This window comes from Sorex fumeus, unplaced genomic scaffold (assembly GCF_029834395.1).
Source record: "Sorex fumeus unplaced genomic scaffold, SorFum_2.1 ptg000029l, whole genome shotgun sequence".
NCBI classification, from domain to species: Eukaryota; Metazoa; Chordata; class Mammalia; order Eulipotyphla; family Soricidae; genus Sorex; species Sorex fumeus.
In genome coordinates this window covers 13,123,755-13,149,775 of record NW_026606086.1, presented here as the reverse complement: position 1 = coordinate 13,149,775, position 26,021 = coordinate 13,123,755, and the positions used below count along the sequence as shown (strand labels likewise).

Here is a 26,021-nt window from a genome sequence, read left to right as displayed (position 1 = left end):
CAGTCCCTCATGGGGACCCTGATTTTGGAGATCTAGGAATTAAGGGCAACTGAGGCTTAAATTGAGAGAGAGTAGATGTCCAGAAGTTAATTTTATCTGGAGTCAATTAACATCCAAGTTACAAGCTTTTTTTTAACTGTCTTCCTGTGTCCATACAAAAAGCAATGGCTCTGAAATAACTAACCATGCAAAGGACATTAAGGAAAATAGAAAAACAATATTTACAAGTCAATAGAGTCTGATCAGGAGACAAAGGTAATTGACAGTTTGGGAGAGCAATCAACAAACTCAAGCTCCCTGAGGCCAGGGAGAAAGGGCAAACCAATGCTATCCTACACTATTTCCCACATGACTTAATATTGATAGAATCCAATACTCAGAAGCTTATTATCAGGTAGAGCAAAACTTTTATTTGGAGTCTTAAGTGAATTGCACCCTTAGACAGGTAGTATACTAGCACGCAACAGGATCGAATAGTGATGTCATTGGCACCCGGGATGACAGTGATAGAGTGACACTCTCACTGGTCGAAAAAAAATGAGTACAGAAATGAACCATCACTTATATTAACAGTTATGTCAACTGAGCCAGAAAAAAGAAAATGGAAAAAAGGAATCTACTTTAATAACTTATTTTGGGGCCAGAGAGATAATAGAGTGAGTATGATTGCCTTGCATGTGGTCGACGCAGGTTCAATCCATTGCACCACACATGATCCCCTGAACCCTTGCCAAAGTGATCCCTGAGCACAAAGCATGGAGTCAATACCGCTGGGTGACCCTTGTCAAATATACATATATATTTTTCAAATATATAAATATACTTGAAAAATTGGTGAGTCACAGGAAAAGGAACAAAATTAGAAATTATCTTATGCATTTGCAAAAAAACTAGGCATGAATTAAATATTTAGGTGTTAGAGGAAAGAAAACTCTTCATCAGATTTGTTTTACAGAAATCTCCAGTGGTTAATGCGTCTTCAGCTATTCATAATTAAGACAATTTAAGGATAAGTGGAATTATAAGAACTGAAAAGATTATGCAGTTGGAGGGGTTGGAGATATAGCACAGTAGGTAGGGCGCTTGCCTTGCACGTGGCCAACAGAGGTTCAATCCTAAGTTGATCAGGTGATCAGTTCCACGGGTAAATCCTATGTCAATCTCTTTCATAAAACCTCCTAAAATATACCCAGAAATAGTTTAATAGTTATTTGGAAATTCCCTAGTCCACTAAAATTGATACATGAAATAGCCATTTTTCTTCAGTTCATACATTTAGAGAAAATTTTGTAGAATATTTTAAAAAGTTATTATCAAACTTCCCTTAACTACTTTTTATGCCCATGTAAGTTCCTAAAATTCAGAGGCAAAAATCTCTACAATTATTTTAATGCCATTCTGTACTATATAGTAGTGTTATTTTTTGAGTTTTCTCATATTTCTTTCATGTTATTAAACTTTGTTACTGTGTCTGGCATATCGAATACTCTCGGTAGCTTGCCAGGCTCTCCGAGAGGGGCGGAGGAATCGAACTCGGGTAGGCCATGTTGGCCGCTTGTAAGGCGAACGCCCTACCCGCTGTGCTATCGCTCCAGCCCAACTTTATACATTAAGGAAATCTATTCCCAAATTGATTAGCTGTATTATGCCACTGAACATAATATAAGAAATTGTAAACATCTCTTCAAAGACTTTCAAAAAGAAATGCATTGTATTGTAATCAATTTAAATATGTCTTCAACAATAAAAATACTGATGACCTATAATTTATCATCTTCATTCTCATAAATTCTTTATAACTCCAATCCCCTTAGTTACACTGATACTTCATTTCTCACAATCCTAGTTTTATTACATAAACCTAGTATGTTCTGTAAATTCAGAAAAAAAATTCAGAATCCAACATTCTGCTGCCTACAAGAAACACATGTGAATCCAACATTCTGCTGCCTACAAGAAACACATCTGAACAGTCAAAGGAAACAGAGACTCAAAGTCAAAGGATGGGAGGCAATCCTGCAAGCAAACAACTCCCTCAAAAAAAGGCAGGGTGGCCTTACTAGTATCCGACAACAAAAATTTCAGGTTTAAAGAGATTAGAAGGAACAGCAGAGTCCATTTTTTATTAATCAAGGGACACGTACAGCAGGAAGAAATCACATTCCTAAATGTATACGCACCCAATGAGGGACCAGCTAAATACTTAAAACAGCTGCTAACAGAGTGGAAGGAGGACAATGCTAGCAACACGATAGTAGTTTAAGACATACACACCACCTTATCACCTCTGGATAGATCAACAAGATTAAAACTCAGTAAGGAAACATTGCTTTTGAAGGAAGAAATAAAAGAGAGAGAAGTAATAGATCTATACAGGGCTTTATATACCCAAAACAAAGAATACACATTCTTTTCAGTGCACATGGAATATTTTCCAAAATAGACCATATGATGTGCCACAAAAATACCTCAACAGAATCAAGAAGATAGAAATCGTATTTACTAACTTTTCAGACCACAATGCAATGAAGATAGAAGTTTATCAAAGCACAGATGCAGAGAACCAAATCAAAAACCTGGAAATTAAACAACTCAATGTTTAACAAGGAGTGGGTCAAGAAAGAAATCAAGGAAGAAATCAAAAGACACCTGAAAACAAGAGATGGAAGACACAAGCTACCAGAATCTGTGGGACACAGCTAAAGCCTTGTAAAGGGGAAAATTTATAGCTCTGCAAACATTCCTCAAGGAGGAAGAAAGGGCCCACATAAATAACTTGACTTCACAGCTCAAGATCTTAGAAAAGAACCAAAAAAGGAGCCCAAACCAGGAAAAAGGGAAGAAATAATAAAACTTAGAACAGAAATCAATGACATGGAATCCCAAAAACAATCTTAAAGATCAATGAAACCAAGTGCTGGTTCTTTAAGAAAAGAAAAGAGAGAAAGCCCTTATAAACAAAATCAGAAATGAAAATGGGGACTTCACAACAGAAACCAAAGAAATTTAAAAGATCATCAGAGACTACTTGGAGAGTCTGTATGCCACGAAATAATATTACCTATAAGAAATGGATAAATTCCTTCACTGCTTTAATCTCCCAAGGCTGAACTAAGAAGATCTGGAATACCTGAATAGACCTATTAATATCAAAGAGATTGAAACTGTCATCAAAAATCTTCCCCAAAACAAAAAGCCCCAGTCCAGATGGATTCCCTAGCTAATTCTTCCAAACATTTAAAGAGGACTTTATGCCAGTTCTTCTCAAGCTTTCCCAGGAAACTGAAGTAAAAGAAACTCTCCCAAAAGGTTTCTATGCGGCACATATCTCTCTAATACCAACAGCGAACAGAGACACGGCAAAAAAAGAAAATTACAGACCGATGTCCCTGATGTATGAGGATGCAAAGATCTTCAACAAAATATTAACGAATAGAATCCAATGACTCCTAAAAAAGATCATACACCACCACCAATTGGGATTCGTCCTGGAGATGCAAGGATGGTTTAACATTCAGAAATCAATCAACATATCCCATCATATCACCAAAAGAAAAGATAAAAACATATGATCATTTCAATAGATGCACAGAAAACATATGACAAGATCCAGTCCCCGTTTATGATGAAAATTCTCACCAAAATGGGTATAGATGGAACTTTCCTCAATATAGTCAAAGCCATCTACCACAAGCCTATGGCAAGCTTTATTCTCAATGAGGAGAAACTAAAAGCCTTCCCTCTAAGAACAGGAATAAGACAAGGATGCCCACTATCACCACTTCTGTTCAATATAGTACTGAAAGTACTTGCAACAGCAGTTAGGCAAGAAAAAGATATTAAAGGAATCCAGATAGAAAAGGAAGAAATCAAGCTCTCACTATTTGCAGATGATATGATACTATATTTAGAGTACCCCAAAGCCTCTACCAAGAAGTTCCTAGAAACAATAGACTTGTGCAATAAAGTTGCAGGCTATAAAATCAATACCCAAAAGTCCATGGTTTTCCTATACACAAAATGAGAGAGAAGAAAGTGACATGAAAAAAAGCAATCTCACTCACAACCATGACTCAGAAAATCAAGTACTTTGGAATCAGATTAACTAAGGAGTTAAAGAACCTGCGCAAAGAAAACTACAAAATGCTACTTTACAAAATAAAAGAGGACAAAAGGAAATGGAAACCTATGCCCTGCTCAAGGACTTGGAGAATTAACATTGTCAAAATTGCAGTATTCCCCAAAGCATCCAATGTGATCCCTATAAAGATACCCATGAAATTCTTCAAAGAAATGGATCAAACACTCCTAACATTCATACAGAACAGCAAACCCCCACAAATAGCTAAAGCAATTCTGGGGAAAGAGAAGATGACAGGCATAAAGTCCCCCAACCTCTAGCTGTACTACAAAGCAGTAATAATTAAACAGTATGGTACTGGAACAAAGGCAGAGCCACAGATGAATGGAACAGGGTTGAATATCTTGACACACAGCCCCAAATCTGTGATCATCCAGGTCACCCCAGGGGGGAAAGGGTGTTGTCCCTCCGCCTGCTTCCCCCTGGCGTCTCAGTGGCCATCATTCTCTAGAGGCCATTGGACAGTCAGATTTGGGCCCACAGTGACAAGACATTTTGGGCCTCACGGGATGGGGGTGGAACCGGTCCTGTCCTTTCCACCCCAACAAGAATCCAAGTCATCGCCCATGAACGGCCTTTCTGGCTCCTGATCAAGCTGCTTAACGGCCATGATCCCAGAGACTCAGAACCCAGCAGGCTTTGGCAGAAATCCCTCCAGATTTAAGTGTTAAAATTTCTCAATTTCAAAATCGTGCTCCACTACTGCAGCCAAGCAACATCATATGTTATTCATAACCAGCAATAAAAACAAATTGTCTACTGTTTCCTTTTCAGTAGATATGAGTGTTGGGGTAAAATCTCAAATAATAATGGTGGGTCTGGTGTCAAAATATTGAATGTGATCAAAATAGAGAGAGAGTAATGTGGAAATCATCTGCCCCACAGGTAGGGGGAGGGTATGGGAGGGGGGTGTACTGGGGTTGTTGGGGGTGGAGAATGGGCACTGGTGAAGGTATGGATGTATCATTGTATGACCGAGACTTAGACCCAAAAGCTTTGTACCTGCTCTCATGGTGATTCAATAAATAAAATTATAAAAATTTTTAAAAATGTAAGGTAGAGTTCATGCACAATTCAGTCAGCTAATCAGTGGCTGAATAAATAGCAGTACTTCTACATTAAAAAATAAATGAATAAAATTTAAATTTAAAAAAAGATACAGGCAATGATCAAAAGAAGAAGAAAAATGTTTACAGAAACCCAAAACATATGATTCATATTTTTAAATAAATGTATGTAATAGACACAACCTTAATATCTTTTGGTCAATGACCATTGAAGAAATAGTTTATGAATATATTCATAATAAATTACACTGGCTCCTATTGATTTCTTTTCTGCATAGAGAAGAAAATATAGTAATCCAAGATTATAGATAAATTCTTTAACTTTAGTTCTTTGAATATAGGTAAAATAAAATAATTTCTATGAAAATCATGGACATATGTACCAGTGATTTATTTTTATTGTCTTTTAAATCATTCTATAACATAATTTTATAGTAAAATACCATCACCATATCACTGTCATCCCATGTTCATCGATTTACTTGAGCGGGCTTCAGCATTATCTCCATTCGTCCCAGCCCTGAGATTTTAGTGGCCTTTCCTCACTTGTCTTTCCCAATGATTGGGGGCTCTTCCAGAGTCAGGGGAATAAGACCTGTTATTGTTATTGTATTGGGCATATTGAATACACCAAGGGGAGCATGCCAAGCTCTGTCTGTGCGGGCAGGATACTCTCGGTAGCTTGCCAGGCTCTCCGAGAGACATGGGCAGAGAGTTTCCTATGATGTATTGTGCAGCCACTTTGGTGACTGTGTGGTCTAGGAATATGTTCACTCACGTGTGAGGCTCTGGTCGAGTGTGAGGAAAGCGGCCTGGAGTGTAGCAGCGGTTGGGTGGTGGAGGTTGGCTGCCAGGGCTGGATCGCTTGGGGAGGGGAGGACTCTCACCCGCCCCTCTCTGGGGCTCCCCGGGTGAAAACAGCCTGTTGTGGAGTCTGGTGGCATGGTTATGGGGGCCTTATTATATACTCCTTCTGGGAGAAGCAGCCATGAGTTCTGGAGAGTGGCTGAAGAGGACATTATCTGGCCGGGCCTTGCTACAGAGACCCGTAAATAAATTTGTTTCCACAATCCAAAATCATCACCATGGTTCTGGCTGGATTCTTCTGTCTCAGGATGGACCTCACCAAGATATAATAGAGGCAGCAGTACCAGCCACCAGAGTTGCAGTGTTTTATTTAAATAAAATAGCATAGGCTTTAGTAAAATATTTAATTATATTTAATTAATCTGAATCTCAAGAAGACAATGTTTATGGGAAACAGTCTCATGCCTTACGTTCCATTCACTCTCAATGGAACATACATCTCCAAATGCAACAGTTATGTGTACCTAGGTCGAGAAGTCAACATGATGAATGACCTGGCAACTAAGATGTGCAGGAAGAAGAGAGCGGCTTGCAACGCCTTCAAGAGCATCAAAGAAATAGCTAAGAGGACAAAGAACCTCTGGCTCAGGGCACATCTCTTGGACATTCTTCCTGCATTAACATACGCCTCAGAGACCTGGGCTCTATAGAAACAGGATAATAATGCTATTCAGGTCTCTCAAAGAGGAATTGCATGGAGTATGCGTGGAGTATCACGCTTCACTCAAATGAGAGAAAGAATCTGGAGGAGTTCCGACATCCATCAAAGATCAAGAATCAGGGATGCTGACTCACTCATCCAGGTACCCGCCCGGCGACAGGGCCCCTTCTAGGGCTGCATGTCTAACTAGACCCCTTGAGAATGGCCAGTATTCATCCTTGGTCTCCAGGGGACAGGAATTGAGGCACACCATGCACACCCAAAAACTGAACCGTTCCAGGAACACTCTGCAAACTCATCCAGGTACCCGTCCAGTGGCAGGACCACTTCCAGGAACCGCAACTGCTGACATGACTGCAAGATACTTAAAACAACTAATCAGAGACTTTGAGAAAGACATCGTAGGCAACACAATAGTAGTGGGAGGCATCGATAGCAACACCACTTTATCACCTCTTGATAAATCAACCAGACTCAACCCTAGCAAGGATATACTTCATCTGAGGAAAAAAATGGAAGACAGGAACTTAGCAGATATGTACAGGACACGTCATCCTCAAAAAGCTGAATACACATTCTTCTCAAGTGTGCATGAAACATTCTCCAAGATAGACCATATGCTGAGCCACAAAACATACCTCCATAAAATTAAGAAGATGTTGTATCAACAATCTTCTCAGACCACAATGTGCTGAAATTAGAAGTAAATAACACACATAAACAGAAAACTAAATCAAATACCTGCAAATTAAACAGCTTACTATTGGACAACGAGTGGCTAAGAAAGAAAATCAAAGAGGAAATCCAAAGATTCTTGGAAAGGAACGAAAATGAGGACATGGGTTACCAATACTTATGGGACACAGCAAAAGCTGTGGTAAGAGGAAAGTTTATAGCTCTGCAAGCATTCCTCAGGAAGAAGGAGCGAGACTATGTAAGACTATTAACCTAACCTCACAGTTTAAGAGCTTGGAGAATGATCAAGAAAAGGAGCCCAACCGGAACAGGAGGAAGGAAATAAAACTCTTAGCAGAAATTAATGAGATGGAAACCCTAAAAGCAATCCAAAAGATCAATGAAACCAAGAACCTGTTCTTCGAGAAAATAAAACAAGATTGATAAACTTCTAGCAGGACTCAAAAAGAAAGGGAGAGAGAAAATCCTAATGAACCAAATCAGAAATGAAAATGGGGTCATTACAACAGAAACTACAGAAATTCAAAGGATCCTCAGGGAGTGCTTTGAGAAGCTTTATGATACAGACAATGAAAACCTCGAGGAAATGCATAATTTCCTAGATTCCTATAGCCTCCCAAGGCTGAACCAAGAAGAACTGGAATACCTGAAAAGACATATCACCATCAAGGAAATTGAAACTCTTAAAAAGTCTCCCCCAAGAACAAAAGTCCTGGCCCAGAAAGATTGACTAGTGAATTCTTCCAAATCTTTAAAGAGTACTTACACCCAATCCTGTTTAAGCTTTTCCATGAAATAGGAGTATCAAAAACACTTCTGAACAGTTTCTATGAAGCAAATATCACCCTGATACAAAAAGCAGACAGAGATACCACAAAGAAAGAGAATTACTAGTTGATATCCCTGATGAACACTGATGCTAAGATCCTCAACAAACTGTTAGCAAATAGAATCCAATGATTCATCAAAAAGATCATACACCATGATGAAATAGCATTCATCTCAGGGATGAAAGAATGGTATAACATTTGGAAATCGATCAACATAATCCATCATATCAAGAAAAGAAAAGATAAAAGCCATATGTCATGTTAATTGATGCAGAGAAAGTATTTGACAAGATCCAGCACCCGTTTATGATAAAAACTCTCAGGAAAATAGGCATTGAAGGAACTTTCCTCAATATAGTAAAGCCAACTACCACAAGCCTATGGCAAGTATCATTTTCAATGGGGAAAAATTCAAAGCCTTCCCTCTAATATCAGGAAAAAGACATGGTTGCCCACTTTCGCCATTCCTATTCAGTATAGTACTGGAAGTCCTGGCCATTGCTGTTAGGCAAGAGAAAGGTATCAACGGCATACAGATAGGAAAGGAAGAGGTCAAGCTATCACTATTTGCAGATGATATGATACTATACTTAGAAAACCCTAAAGACTCTACACAAAAGCTCTTAGAAACAATAGGTCAGTTTAGTAAAGTGGCAGGCTACAAAATCAATACCCCAAAGCCCATGGCTTTCTTATATACAAATAACAAAAGAGAAGAAAGGGACAAAAACAATCCAATTCACAATAGGACCTCATAAAATCAAGTACCTCAGAATCAGCTTAGGAAAGAGGTGAAGCAACTATACAAGGAAAATTACAAAACACTACTTCAAGAAATAAAAGAGGACACTAAGAAATGGAGACCTATATCCTGCTCATGGATGGGGAGGATTATCATTATCAAAATGGCAATACTGCCCAAAGCACTATACAAATTTAATGCGGTCCCTATCAGGATACCCATGACATTTTCATCGAAATACACAAAGCACTCCTGAAATTCATATGGAACAATAAATCCCCACAAATAGCTAAAGCAATCCTTGGGAAAAAGATATGAGTGTCATCACCGTCCCCAACTTCAAACTTTACTACAAAGTCGTAGTAATTAAAAAGCATAATACTGGGATAAAAACAGAGCTCCAGACCAATGGAACAGAGTTGAATATTCTGTCACAGACCCCAAAAATGTATGACCACTCAATCTTTGACAAAGGAGCAAGAATCGTGAAGTGGAACAAGAAAAACCTCTTCAACAAGTGGTGCTGAGAAAACAGGATAGATACCTGCAAAAAAAATGAACTATGATCTCTGTACAATGCCAGGCACAAAAGTCAGATCAAAGTGGATTAAAGACCCCAATATCAGACATGAATGCACAAGGTACATAGAGGAAAACATAGGAAGAACTCTCCATGATATTGAAGCTAAAAGCATCTTTAAGGATGAAACAACACTGACCATGCAAGTGGAAGCAAACATAAACAAATGGGACTATATCACACTAAGAATCTTCTTCACTTCAAAATAAACAGTGACCAAATTACAGAAAGAGCCCACAGAATGGAAAAGAATAAGTACCCAATACTCATCTGATAAAGGATTGATATCCAGGATATACAAGACACTAGTAGAATTGCACAAGAAAAAACCTCCAACCCCATCAAAAAATGGGGAGAAGAAATGAAGAGAAGATTCCTCAAAAAAGAAATGCAAATAGCCAAAAGGCACATGAAAAAATGCTCCACACTGCTAGTCATCAGGGAGATGCAAATCAAAACAACAATGAGATATCATCTCATACCACACATTCAAAAGAACAAAAGCAACCAATGCTGGTGTGGATGTAGGGAAAAGGGATGCTCTTTCACTGTGGTGGGAATATCCACTAATCCAGGCTTTCTAGAAAACATCATGTACAGTCCTTCAAAAACTAGAAATTTGGCTTCCATAGCATTTCTCGGAATATATCCTGAGGATGCAAAAGAGCACACTAGAAATGACATCTGTATCTATATGTTCACAATAGACAAAATCTGGAAACAACTCAAGTGCCCTAGAACAGATGACTGGTTAAAGAAACTTTGGTACATCTACACAATGGAATACTATGCAGTTGCCAGGGGAGATGAAGTCATGAACTTTGCTTATAAATGGATAGACATGGAGAATATCATGCTAAGTGAAATGAGTCAGAAAGAGAGGGACGCACATAGAAGGACTGCACTCATTTTTGGAGTATAAAACAACATTACATGAGGCTGACACCTAAGGATAGTAGATACACAGGACAGGTAGATTGCTCGATAGCTGGAAGCCTGCCTCATGAGCAGAGGGGAGAAGGCAGCTGGAATAGAGAAGAGATCACTAAGAAAAAGAGGGCTGGAGGAATTGGTCGGGATAGGCGATGTGTGCAGAAAGTAGATAAAGGACCAAACATGATAACCTTCCAGTATTGCAAACCATAATGTTCAAAAGTAGAGAGAGAGTATGGGAATCATGTCTGCCATGGAGGCAGGGGGAGGATGGAAATGGGGTGGTATGCTGTGGATATTGGTGGTGGAAAATGTGCACTGGTGAAGGGATGGGTGTTTAATAATTGTGTGATTGAAACCCAAACCTGAAAGCTTGTAACTATCTCACGAAGATTCAATAAAATAAAAATAATAATATTAACAATAATAATAATAATTATCAAGGACGCTGTCTCATTTGCCAAGGCATCGAAAATCAGATGGCTTGGACACATAATGCGGTTTGGAGATGGCCGCTGGACTAGAGCCATTACCGACTGGATTCCATAGGACGTCAAAAGATTGTGTGGCCGCCCACCTATGAGATGGTCAGAGTTCTTCATCAAGACCCTGAACAATCAGTTTGAGTCTCTTCATGTTCCTGGAGTGAGTAGACGCCATTGGGCTACACTGGCATTCAACAGGGACAAATGGAGACGTTACTGGTGCCTGCTTGAGCAAATCGATGAGTAACAGGATGTCAAGTGATCAAGTGACCATAGACTTTATTAAAAATATTCAAATATATTTCATTATATTATGATAAATTATTCAAGTATAATATTCACTGTAATCATCAAGCAACTAGGGAGGCTTGTCAGTTTTCTCTCCCTACCTGCGTTTGGTGGTCTTAGACACTTTTCCACCCCGGCCTGCAGTGGCCACCAATGGACGCAGGAGGAGGGAACAGGGACAGGCTGGTTGCTTATCAGTTGCCATTTATTCCATTCTCCCCACATACCTGTTCCAGTCTCACTAAGCTCCCCATTCCAGTCTCACACTGCCTCTCATTTCTGTCTCCTTCTGTCCCCTATGGTCGTCTCTCTGCACTCCATCTCGCATCCTTGGTCTCTCTCTAGTCTCTCCCCAACTCTCCGCATTGAGGGTACCATGGTAGCACAATCAACATATGAAAACTCTTCCTCTGCTCAAGGGCAAAATACCACTTAGGGTGTTTTTCTCCTTTCCTTAGTCCAATAATGTCATTAACATCTTAATTAACATCTTAATTCTACTTCTTAATATTAGTTATTTTGTATGAACACAGTAAGAGATATATTAAGCTTGTAGGGTGGCTCTCCTGGGGACATCTCACTATAAATGCCAGGCTACGGTTGTCAAGCCAGATTAATCATTCCTAATCCCAGCAGGGTATGAATCTATTTATTACTTATTATGATCAAGTTATTAAATCTAATAACTATTATTATTATTATATTATCTAGTTATTAAATCTGTCATGACAGAATTTTTCCATGACCATGCATGCTCTGAACTTATAGTTAAGTATTATGGCACTTTGGCCAGGCACATTTCAATGCCAGGATAGCACATAGCTGACAGATTGCGCTGGGTCCATCCAGTCCCTCATCAGGACCCTGCTTTGGGGGTGCTAGGAGTAAGGGCAACTGAGGTTTAACCAGAGAGAACAGATGCGCAGGAGTGAATATCAGTGAGAGTCCATTAACTCCCAAGTTAGAGAAGCATAGCATTAACTGTCTTCTTGTGTCTGTACAAAAAGGACATTGGTCTGAATTAACTATGCAAAGGACTTAGTTAGAAGAGAAAAGCAATAGTTACAAGTTAACTGAGTATGATTAGGAGATAAAGGTGATTACCAGTTGGGGAAGCAGAGCACAAAGAAAGAGGTTACAAATAAACAGAGGAATGGGAGCACGGTGATGGGAGTAACCCAATAAACATAAGTTCCCTGTGGCAAGACAGAAAATATAAACCAATGTTATCCTACAATTCACTAACTTAAATTAGAAGGTTTAAAAGCTAGTCACTAGAAAGTGAGACATCTTTTCTCTATAACTAATTCTTTACATTGTTCAGGGCTTTTGCTCTGATTCAGATAACAATAATATTCTATAAGTATATATGACTCATAGATGCTGGTTTAATAAAATATAAAAATATATATCACTTTAATTTTTAGTCAATTAGTGTAAACACATTTAAACAGAAGGAATGTGTAAATTACAGTAAAATGTTCTCATTCGATTCTGAATAGCACTGTAAATGCCTGATAATAAATTAAGTAATTTCAGATTATTTGGTCATGATAGAAAAATATACAAAAATATAAAACTATTATTATGTGCAAGCATTTATTTGAAAAATAATAAAAAATCAAAGAGTTTTGTGCTATTATAAAAAGGGGGACATGTTGACAGTCTTCATAATGATGAAGGGTTTCATATGGATAAAATATTTTAATTAACTTTAGTCTTAGAAACTGTGCCTATGAAAATTTATACATGAAAATAACATAGTTATCTATTGTCATGCCCAAAGTATAAATACATAGAGAAAAAATATATTAATATAGGTCTTTAAGATAAGCTTTAGGGGCTGGAGAGATAGTACAGTGGGTAGGGCATTTATTTCATTTACCTGGGGTTGGATCCCTGGCACCCCATATTCCTACCAGAAGTGATCACTGAGTGAACAGGTAAAGCCCTGAACACTTCCAGGTGTAGTCCCAAAAGCAAAAAATTAAAAAAGTAAAATAAATAAGTGGACAGTATTTCTCTAAAAAATGCGAACAATTTCCTGCATCTTTAAAATCTAATGTAAATTTTACAAGATTCTGAAGCAGATCATTTCTAATATCTCGGGGTAGATACAGATCTTTATTAAACGAATTAAGATGATTATAATATTAATGCAGTCCAGTAGATTTGCAAGGGCCTTGTGAAGTATCAAGTATTCTTCCAAGAACTGTTTATTTTACTATTTATTTTACTTGATCCTTGGTGCCCAAAGATAAAACATGCTTATGAATCTAACATAAACAAATTTAGCAAAATTTAACTGAGGAATAGACCAGGGAACCTATGTCACTGATAGTAATATGCAAGAAATTTACTCTGCATAAATTTAGTGATTAACATTTATCTGATGGAAATACTTTATTCTAAAACTCTTAAAGTCAGATAGCAAAGTGCAAACAAAATATGAAAAGTATTTTCATTATCTTCATTTTCAATAGTATCAACATATAAATATACGTGAAAGTAACATACACATTGCCAGTTATTTTCCATGCAGATGAGTATTACTTTCTTAATTTTTCTGCATATTTTAGTCTATACTATGAGATAAGGATATAATTTAATGATGCTAGAGGGCTACATTAATAAATTATTGAGAATTTTTAATACAAAAAAAGGCAGAGAACAATTGCTAATTCTCACAGATTCTTCCAAGAACTATTTATTTTACAGAAAATCACAGTGGCATTTGAATTGCTCTGAATATATAGCTTAGTAGAATAACTTGAAATGCTTTCAAATTGCCCTTCTTCATTATTTTTTTATGCAGTTTAAGTTTCCATAGGAACAATTCCCTAAAACTTTTTTAACCTCATCCTACACTATTTCATAGTTACTTTTTAGTTTTCTCACACTACTTTTATTTTATAGGATTTAATATGCTAATGCCATCTATTTCCAGATTTATTAGCTAGAGCAAGCCACCGCATGTTATAAATTAAAGAAAATTTTAAACATTTCTGCAGAGATTTTCAAAATAAAATATACTATAAACAATTTAACGGCATTGGATACTATTCTACTGAAATGTAAATGTCCTTAATGATAAAATTATCACTTCTATCACTTGTCCTATGATTTGTCATCCCGTTGCTCATCAATTTGCTCAAGCGAGTTCCAGTAACATCTCCATTCATCTCTATTGCGTGCTAGTGTAGCCCAGTGGTGTCTGCTCGCTCCAGGAACACGAAGTGAGGCCCGTTATTGTTAATGTTTTTGGCATATCAAATATGTCGGGTAGCTTGCCAGGCTCTGCCACGCGGTCAGGATACTCTTGGTAGCTTGCTGGGCTCTCCAAGAGGGACGGAGGAATCGAACCTGGGTCAGCTGAGTGCAAGGCAAATGCCCTACCTGCTGTGCTATCCCTCCAGGCCAATAATATTACTATCAGAACAATTGATCTTTTTCATTCTTATAAATTATTTCACTTATTTTTATTTTTGCTTTTTGGGTCACATCTGGCGATGCACAGGGGTTACTCCTGGCTCTGCATTCAGGAGTTATTCCTGGTGGTGCTCAGGGGACCATATGGGATGCTGGGAATCGAACCCGGGTTGGCTGCATGCAAGGAAAACACCCTACCAGCTGTGCTATCTCTTCAGCCCCCTATTTCACTTACTTTTATAATTTTATTGTAAAATTAAATCTGTGACTTACAGAGTTATTCATGATTGAGTATCAAGCATTCGATGTTCCAACATAATCCCTTCACTAGTGTCCACTTCCCTCCACCAAGGTTCCCTGTGTCTCTCCCCTCCCGCCCCTCAGCCTACCTCTATGGCAGGAATCTTTTTCTTTGGCATTGTGGTTTACAGTATTACTATAGGATTTCATGCATAACACTTTACCCATCACCCTATCTTCCTCCAGAGTGACCATTTCCCTCCATCATTGTCATAGTAAAATACTTCTTCTCAGTCCTTTCTTTCAGCCAGCCCCTTCTTGGAAACCCTCTATCTATTTCCAATGACCTGACGACCAGTTCTCATGTTTCTCATTTCTATTGTTTTGGGCATTTGCTATTTCCCAACTGTGTTTACATACCACAAATGAGAGAGAGCATATGCATATTTGTGTCTGCCCCTCTTTTTCTGACTAACTTGAGCATGATACTGTCCAGATCATGTATGTAGAGGCAAATGACATGAGTTCAGCTTTTAAGACTGAATAGTTTTCCTTTGTGAACTCTATTTCTTTGTCCAAGCATCTTGTTTTAGCTACTTGGGTTGTCTCCAGATTTTGGCTATTGTGAATAGGACTATAGTGAACACAGGAGTACAAATGGTGTTTTTATATTGTATTTTGGGGCCCTTGGCATTTATTCTAAAAAGTGTAATTGCTAGGTCATATAAGAGCTCAATTAATCATGTTTTTTTTCTTTTTTTTTTTTGTTTGTTTGTTTTTTGTGGAATGTCCATACTTTTCTCCAAAAAGGCTATACTCATTGACATTCCCATCTGCAGCCATTCACAAACAACGGAGACCTCATTTAGAGTTCCTTTTTTCCCATACCCATGCCAGCATCAGTTGTTTTCATTCTCTTTGGTGAATGACAGTCTCTCTGATGTGAAATGATATTTCATTGTTGTTTTGGATTGAGTTTCCTGATAAATAATGGTACAGAGAACTTTAGTGTTATTTCATATGCCTTTTGGCCATTTTATGTCTTCTTTGTGGAAGTTTCTGTTCATCTCTTCCCCCCATTTATTAATGTGGTTGGATATTTTATTCTTGCAATTTTCTACTGGTCCTTATATACCTTGGATTTCAACCCTGATCAGATTTTCGGTAAATATTTTTTCCCAGTCTTGGCGTGTCTTTGTATTTTGGTTGCCATTTCCTTTGAAGTACAAAAGCCTCTTAATTTTATGTAGTCCGATAGTTCCGTTTGTTTATCTTTGATTCCACTTGCTGGGCCAACAGCATTGAATCCTTAAAGAAACCTCTAGCTTCAATGTTCAATGAGTTCTATGCTTTCTTCAATGTAACTAATGAATGTAGGTCTACTATCAAGGTCTTATATCTATTTTAATTTGCCTTTTGCTCATGGTGTTAGAAAAGGGTCTGAGTTCATTTTATTACTTGTGAACAACCAGTTTTCCCAGCATCATTGTTGGAGGCTCTCATTGCCCCATTTTATACTTTTTCCTACTTTATTTAATATTAACTGTTCAGATACCTGTTATGTGGATCTATCTCTGGATTCTCTATTGTATTTCATTCATCTGAGAATCTATCCATACCCCAGAACCATGCAGTATTAATTAATATGGGTTTTGGTACAGTTTAAAACTGGGGGAAGCAATGTCTACCATCTTCTTTTTCCCAAAAATTACTTTTTTTGAGTATTCTGAGATATAGTGATGTCAATATGGCAGTAACCTAGCATGAGGCCAACCTAGGATGATCTGCAGCACCCCATGATCTCTTGAGCCCCACCAGGAGTGATCACTAAGGGCAGAGCCAATAGTAAGCCCTGAGCACTTAAAGGTATGGGCCAAAAAAAATTTCCTAGACTGTGAGTATATTTATAATAAATTACACTGGTCTTATATTTTTTCTGCATTTAGAAAAATATATATGAACCCACTATTAAGTATAAGTGACTTAAATTTTAGTGTTTGTCCAAAAATAAATTAAGATAATTTATGTGGAAATCAAGAACATATTTACTAATTAGTTCATTTTTTGACAAATTTTTTAAAATAATTGTTAGCATAGAGCTGTATAATAAAAAACACAAGCTTTATTTAATATATTCAAATATGTGTTTCACTACTTTGCTCAGACCTAGGAGTATGTCCTGTGCACTATAAAGTGTGGCCCCAAAACAAAGAAGATATTAATAGGTTTTATTTAATAGGTATTAAACAAAAAGAAAAGATATTTATAGGTGTTAAAAACTAAACTGTTAATGGGGATGGAGAGAAATTACAGCAGGTAGGCTACCACCCTTCAAAGCAGCTGATCATGGAACTCCCAACAAATCAACAGTGATCCCTGAACACAGAGTCAGAAGTAAGTCCTGAGAACAGCATGAGTGAGGCACGAAACAGAATCAAAAAATAAAAATAATAAAATGGTCAGATTATTTCTAAAATTCAATGGTTAGACACACTTGTGTATATGGCTATATCAATGCCATATTCATTCAACATACAGAAAATTTTCTCTCACTTCTTTTCTAAAGTGCAATTTTTCTTAAAAATATTAGTTGTAAAGTCAGTCAGTAATAAAATACAATACTTAATAAACATAAAAATATAGAGAATATCTAACAAATGGCCTTTAAAATCTGTTACCTGCTGTTGTGTTCATTTGTTATGTTCTCAGCATTTTTAAGGTCCATCTACAATTTCCAGATAAGTAAACTTTTTCTTAAGGGTTCTGAACATTGTTTTTATTATTGTGTTATGAAGCTTATATATTTTATATGTGTATTTTACATATGGGCTGGAGTGATAGCACAGTGTGTAGGGCATTTGTCTTGCAGGCACCTGACCTAGGTTCAATTGCTCCGCCCCTCTCGGAGAGCCCAGCAAGCTACTGAGAGTATTTCACCTGCACGGCAGAGCCTGGCAAGCTATCTGTTTTGTATTTGATATGCCAAAAACAGTAACAAGTCTCACAATTAGTTGTTAGACGGTACTGGTGCCCGCTTGAACAAATTGATGAACAATGGGAGGATAGTGCTACAGTGTTATTTCATATACATCTTTTTCTACATATGTAGAAATATGGATGCATATAGTTATAGTTAATTGCTTAGTTGTTAACATATTCTTTTCTTTTGTCTTTTTTTAAGAAATGGTATAGTCTAGGTGCTTTTTAAAAAATGTATTGTACTTCAGGTATCATAATTATAATAGATACAGAACATAGCCAAAGACCTCCACAACAGTCCTTGTGTCATTTTTAATCTGATTCTTCACCTTCTCTCAAGAATATTCCCTATAACACTTGGCAACCTCAGTTCTGTACTCAAAATGGAAGGATTTGTTATAATAGGATACTGTTAATTTTCTTTTCCTGTTTCTTCATATACTATTTGATCACTTGATCACTTGATATCCCGTTACGCATTGATTTGTTTGAGTGGGCTCCACTAACATCCACATTCGTCCCTGTCGCATGCTAGTGTTGCCCAATATCGTCTGCTCATTCTAGAAATACAAAGAGCCTCAAACTGATAGTTCAGGGTCGGTCAAAGAAGTCTGACCATCTTGTAGGTGGGTGGCCATGTGATCTTTTGACGTCCTGTGGAATCCAGTCAGTAATGGCTCGAGTCCAACAGTCGTCTCCAAATCTCATTATGTGTCCAGCCCATCTGATTTTCGATGCCTTGGCAAATGAGACAGTGTCCCTGATTGTTGATCGTCGACAGAGGTGGGAACTCCGGATTCTTTCTCTCCTTTACATGAAGCATGATACCCCAAGCATAGCTCTTTCAATTTCTCTTTGGGAGACACGAATAGCATTCTCATCCTCTTTTTGTAGGACTCAGGTCTCTGAGGCATATGTTAATGCAGGAAGAACAGTGGAATCAAAGAGATGTGCCTGAAAACAGAGGTACTTCGTCCTCTGAGCTATTTCTTCGATGCTCTTGAAGGCGTTCCAAGCCGCTCTCTTCATACTGCACAACTCAGGTGCCAGATCATTTGTCATGTTGACTTCTCGACCTGGGTATACATAACTGTTGTATTTGTAGGTGTTTGTTCCATTGAGAGCGAATGGAACGTCAGGAAAGAGACTGTTTCTCATTAACATTGTCTTCATGAGATTCAGCTTGTCTTCATGAGATTCAGCTGTAGTCCAAACTTTCCACACTCATGGTTGAAGTTGGCCAGCATTTGTGCTGCTTGGATAATGTTTGGTGTTATTAGAAAGATGTCATCAGTGAATCTGAAGTGGTGTAGTTGCCGACCATCTATCTTCACTCCCATTCCTTCCCACTCCAGTCATCGCATGAGGTTCCTGAGGGTGACATTAAAGAGTTTCGAAGAAATGGTATCACCCTGTCGAACCCCTCTCTTGACATGGATGATTACTTCCTTGAAGAATGGTGAGATCCTGGTGGTGAATCCGAATTACAGCTCACAGAGGACCCTGATGTATAGAGTTTGAACGTCCTGTTTGACTAGGGCTTCTATGACCACTTCAGTTTCAACAGAATCAAAGGCCTTCTTTAAATCAATGAATATTAGACAGAAAGGCATCTTGAACTCCCGAGAAACTTCAATGAGCTTGGTTATTATGTCTATATCGTCGATTGTGCTGAATCCTTTTTTGAACCTGGCTTGCTTGCATGGTTGTCCTTCATCTAGTGTTCTGCCAATCCTATTCAGGATGACTCGAGTGAATCGCTTGTACACAACAGACAATAGGCAGATTGGTGATAGTTGCCAATGTTGTAGATGTCTCCCTTCTTGTACAGTAGTACAGTCCTGCTGGTTTTCCATTGGGACAGAATCTTGCATTCAGACAGGTAGCGTGTGAAGAGTCGATCCAGGATATTGATGAGTACTAACGGCAGGTTCTTCAGGTGTTCAGGTCTGAACTTGTCTGGGCTGGATGCTGTTCGCTTCTTTATCTACAAAATGGTGTGTTGGACTTTGAAGGGAGAGTGTTGGGAATGATATATCTATCCTGCAGAATTTGGTATGTGGGCAGGTGGACGTGGCTATCGAAGAGATCCGCGTAGATGTTATGGATAATTTTCTTCTTTGCTATTCTGGAAGATGTGATAGATCCATCAGGATGTTGGAGGGCAGTCATCTTGGTCTTATAGTTGGCGAAAGACAGGTGGGTGTTGAGTATGCTTTTCCAGGATTCTGCTGCATCAGCCAGCACTGTTGTGTATCTCTCTTTGAGGTCTTCCTTTATCGCTTCTCTGCACTGCCTTGTGAGCTCAGACATTTGCTTGTGGTTACCTGAGGCTTATGCCAAGACATGTTCCATTTGTCCCATTAGTTCCATTGAACTAGATTACAATCTTTATATGTGACCCATCATTGAATGTATGGGTACCAAAATTTGAGAATAGTAAAACAACTATGACTGTGAGCTAACTAACAATGTTTTAGAAATAAATCACATTTTGAATCTGAGATTTTGCTGTCAGCATTTATCTTCATTGATTTTCATGGGCAATTAGGAGGAAAAGGTATAGAAGCCCTAGTATATAGGGTAGTCTTGCTAAAAAGTGCTGCAATTAGAACAAGAAAAAATGGATTATAAACTTAAAGGGTGATTTTATATTTTTAGAGGTATATTTGTTAATATGCTGTCTAAAATGATCATAGGTTATATATCATTAAAAACAATTTTCTTCATATATATACTGATAAAGTTTGCTTTCATCTTTATTTTAACATATTTCTAATTCCACAAAAACTGTATACTTTATGAACTATACCATTAAGGACTTGAATAACTTGTTTGTTTCTCAAAGTATAAATAAATGGGTTTAACATAGGGGAGACAGCAGTAGTTATAACTGTGACACCCTTATTAATAGCTGTTTCATCTTTTGCCGATGGTTTAATATAGACAAAGATACAGCTACCATATGTTATAGAAACCACAAACATATGAGAAGAACAGGTAGAAAATGCTTTTTTCCTTTGCTGAACAGAGGGGAATTTTAGAATTGTTCGAATGATACTTATATAGGACAGAACAACAAAAATGATAGTAACCACAAGGATAAATACAGAACAGTATAAAACCATCTTCTCTATCAACCATATATCTGAGCATGAGATCTTCAGCATAGGATATGCATCACAGATAAAATGGTCAATGGCATTAGAGTCACAAAATTCCAGATTCAGAAGTAAAATAATTCCTGGGATTAGCATCAGTAAAGTGATTGTCCAACAGCAGAGTACAAGTCTTTTGCAGAAAATATGGGTCATGATGGTCACATAATGCAGGGGCTTACAGATGGCTACGTATCGATCATAAGACATAGCAGCCAGAAGGAAAAATTGAGTTATTCCAAACAGGTATGCAAAAAATACCTGGCATACACAACCACCATAGGTAATGATTCTGTCACCTGTTGATAGACTGTACAGGAACCTTGGAATGCATGCAGAAGTAAATGTGATTTCCAAGAACGAAAAATTTTGAAGAAAAAAATACATAGCTGTTTTGAGGTGGGAATCCACTAATGTCAGGATGATGATAGTTAGGTTTCCTGTTACACTGGACACGTAGGCAATAAGTAGAAATATAAAAATAAAAATCTGTAGTTGTGGGTTATCTGTCAATCCCAGGAGGATGAATGTGGTTACTGATGTGTGGTTTCCCATGTTCATCCCTTGATTTTCTTACAATCTATATAGAAAGAAAGAGATGGATTCAGGAATTTTAAGAAATATTTTATATGAAATTTTTGATAAACTACTGAAGTAGGGTTTTTCATTTGAGTGAATATTTGCTATATTAAAAACTCATGCCTATGAATATTGGGGCTGGACTGAACTGTCAGGATGAGCCCATAGAGACTGCACTGCACAACCGGCAGGAATATAGGGACCCATGAAAATGGGCGAGATTTCTCCTGTGTCCTGACTAGTTTGGAAGAGGCTGAACATTTTCCACCTTCAAACTCCCTTCAGTAAATAATTTCAGTATATTGTACTGGGCAGTTTTCCTTTTCTCACAGAAACCTGGCTGGTCTTTGACATGCAGATCTCAGGTGGTAGCCAGGCCTGATCTTTGGGATATGGATTTCAGGCTCTAGTCAGGCTAGTCTTTGGGATGCAAATCCAAATACTTGTAGCTCAAGAAAGGTTTCAGTTTTGGTTTTGTATCTTCTTTCTGGAGGTCAAAACTACTGGCTTACTGACTCAAGGAAACAATGTATGTTTTGCTGCCTCAATGTTATTTCTATAACTCTTTTTGATGATGTCAATGTATTGCGACCCTTAGAGGTACAATGATCAATCAAAGGAGATTTTGGAGCTCTCTATCTTTGTCACAGGTCTGAGAAAATCTGGCCCTCCATGATGTAAATTTCTTTCCTGTTCTTTGTCTAGGCTCCTCTGACTGAATGAATATTCATGCAACATATGAGTGCTCTTTTTGTCATTTGCTTGTGCTAAACTTACAATTATTTTCAAGCATTATGAGCACAATATATATGAGACATATGTACATAATGCATTGCAAAAATTCCAAATGTGTACAATATGCCACACATAATTAAATATCTGAAAACTTTTAAAAAAGCACCACATTTTTTGCTTTGCTACTCGCATTGTTTCTCTTCTGTCTCACAAAATATATAAATATGTATTTAAATATCAGAACAAATCATTTATTTATATTAAGTCAGAATGAGGATGTAAGGAACAGGTCTAGAAAGCTTTTTCAGATCAGCTTTACAGGAGCCCCTCATTGCAAAATAACTATTTTTTCAAGGAACAGGTCTATATAAGCTTTTTCAGATCCTCTTTACAGGAGCCCACATTGCAAAGCAACTGTTTTTTCTGCCCCTGAGCAAGGAATTCAGATACAGGTACTCGATTTGCAAGTCATGAGAAGGGTGGGGGTCAGACCAGATAACCTGATGTCTCTCATAAGACCCATGTTGCAAGACCCAGGACTGTCCTAAAAACCAGGACGACCCTAAGCACGCAAATGCTGATCTTTAAACTATAGGCTAAGAAGTGATGTACCCTTAATTGGATTGGTTAGGAAAGTATTTGTTATTACAAATCTATTGGCTATGAAATGCGCAGGTTCTGCTGTAATGGTCAGAAAAAGTCCTATGTAAGACCTCCTTTGGAGAAGCTCAGAGACTTTACACAACATGCCGGACCTGCATGTCTGTGTAGGCGGTTGGACACTGGATACCCAGTCTTACAATAAACCCTGCTTGCTGTTTGCGGTCTCTGGAGTCTCTTTGTCATTAGAGGGAGATCTCGATCTGCGCCATAACAGAGGACAAATACCAGATTATCTGGCTCATTTATAGTACTGAGAAAAACAAAAAAAATGAAATATACAGTAAGTAATGTGATAAATACTTGGTCCGAGATAACAATTCTGGCTTATTGAACTGACAGCTGTGGAAAATGGACCGTACCACAGGACATTAGCCTCGAGCAGTTTGGTGGTGATAAAGATGTAGTGATTGCACATCAAAGGATAAATGTACAGACTGGAGCAAAGTACAGCAGGTAGGGCATCTCTCTTGCACGTGGTCAAAGGAGGTTTGATTAGTATATGCACTACATGTTGTTTCTTGAATACTGCCAGAACTGATCCTTAAGCACAGAGCCAGGATTAAACCTCGAGCACAGAAGAAGAAGGAAGAGAAGATACAGACAAAGACGAAGGAAGAGCAGAAGGCAGAGGAGAAGGAAGAGGAGGAGGAGGACAAATATTACTACGAATTTATTACTTCACAGAAAAAAATAAAATTTTTTTTAAAGATTTGAGGTATAAAGACAGAAACTTTAAATAATCAAAGTCTGAACTGTATTTCAACAAAATGTACTGTAATGTAATGTGATATAAAGTAATATATTGTCGTGTTATCTCAATTTCAAAATACAGACAAAGGTTAAGTGAAATTGTCTGTTAACATTTTAAGGTTATTTTCAAGAACAAGAAAACCAGAAAACAATACCATCTTTTCCCAAACAAAATATTCCATAATAGTAATCACTCTCAGAAATGCTCAGGTACAAAAGATGTTGGATTATTCCAGGACCATGTGTAGCAATATTCTGATTCAGGTAGATAATTGGAAATAAAACCCAGAATTTCACCAAAACCAAGCTTGTTCTCCTATATTTGAGCCATATCCCCAACATTAAAAATTCTAAACACATAGAAAATTAAGTAAGGTTTTATAGATACATCAAATAGGACAGTTTACTATAAAATTCTATTCTGTACACTTCTGATTCTGACAAATTTCCTTCCTTGTGGAAAAATTAAATATACATAGATTTGTATTCACCATTTAGATCAAAAATATTTTTATGTCTCCCTTGAAATGATTTTTATAACACAGGTATTTTCACTAAATTTTCATAGATATCTGATTATAAATTTGGAGTTTTTAACTTTTCTTGGGGGAGGGGGTTGGCTCACACCTGTCGATGAACAAGAGTTACTCCTGACTCTGAACTCAGGAATTACCCCTGGCAGGGCTCAGGGGACCATATGGGATGCTGGGTATTGACCAGGGTTGGCCACGTGCAAGGCAAACTCCCCACCCGCTGGACTATTGCTCCAACCCCTCAATTTGGAATTTTTAATTGTTTAGATTTTATTTTATGGTGGTGAAATTCAAGATAGTTTCTTAAAATATGCATACTGTCGCCCGCTCCTCTCTGGAAAGAAAGATGGCGGCCACACGGGAGCCTTGTGGACAGCAGGTTTGAGCCGGGGTTGGCGGGAGCGGCAGGGACCTCATGGGAAGGGGGGCTTTGTGGGCCGTCTCTCACGCCCCACCGAGGTCGCCAGCTGCCCCCCACGAGCGGCTCTCCGGCACGGCCACGGCCCCGGAGGCACAAGGACTTAGCACAGAGAACCAGCCGCTTGGAGCAGAAAAGCAAATGGACTATGTGTTAAACCGCGCCACCAAGCCTGCCCGGAGGGGAAAGGGTGTTGACTGGCCCGCCCGCTCCTCTCTGGAAAGAAAGATGGCGGCCGCACGGGAGCCTTGTGGACAGCAGGTTTGAGCTGGGGTTGGCGGGAGCGGCAGGGACCTCATGGGAAGGGGGGCTTTGTGGGCCGTCCCTCACGCCCCACCGAGGTCGCCAGCTGCCCCCCACGAGCGGCTCTCCGGCACGGCCACGGCCCCGGAGGCACAGAAACCAATCTCTTAACTATCTAACTTTTAATAGAAATTCTTCCAGGGTCAATAAGTAAAATAGCAGAAATTCAAAACCGCAATAGCGGCTGCGCGACATCATTTTATTCTTAAACCAAGTTATAGAAAGCAAATCATTTCACAACGCTGTTTCAGCATGTCTGATTGTGGGGGGTGGGTCGTAAACTCTAAACAATAATTGTGCATCTTCTATCGAAACAATCTATCTAGTCAAAGTAGATAGAGTATTAACTAGAACTCATCTGCCTCACAAGAATTGGGAGGGGTGGGAGGTGGGGGTCTATTGGAGTTCGGGGTTAAAAATAAGTATTGGTAAAGGGAAATGTGTTTGATATTTACATGACTGAGACCTAAACCCGAAAGCTCTGTAACTTTTCCCACAGTGATTCAATAAATAAATAAATTATAAAAGAAAAAAAATATGCATACTGTATTAAAGCAAGTATTAAACAGTGATTATCTACCTGGAGAATCTATCATCCAATAATTTTATTTTCACTACCTCTTTAAACATTCTCTTTTCCTTTTTATTTTATACTACTTCTTGATGCCTTCTTCAGACTATATGTTAGATTTTTTAAGAGAAATATTTATAACACTCTTCACATTTAGCAACTTATATTGCCATATAGTCTCCTGGCAGAGACTAGTGAGATTTCTATTTGTCATTCATTTTAATATCTATTTTACTCTTTCCAGTTGATCCATAAATTTCTTGAAAACTCATGCTAATGCAAATATCTACCAAGCAAATGCCACCGTGATGAAAGTTTTTTCTTTCCTCGTTTTCTACTGGAGAGCCCGGCAAGCTACTTGGAGAGCCCGGCA

General features: G+C 38.2%; 1 protein-coding gene across 1 annotated transcript; it reads right to left on the bottom strand.

The window, feature by feature from the left end:
- Positions 1–20,697: 20,697 nt before the first annotated feature.
- Positions 20,698–21,651, bottom strand: LOC130024842 (olfactory receptor 6C2-like). The gene has a single exon (XM_056115648.1). It carries the CDS (start codon positions 21,649–21,651, stop codon positions 20,698–20,700), a length of 954 nt encoding a protein of 317 aa, XP_055971623.1.
- Positions 21,652–26,021: the final 4,370 nt, after the last annotated feature.

What these genes read in the sequence shown, in the direction of transcription:
- LOC130024842 (XM_056115648.1), bottom strand. Translation starts at nt 21,651, where the DNA reads ATGGGAAACCACACATCAGTAACCACATTCATCCTCCTGGGATTGACA.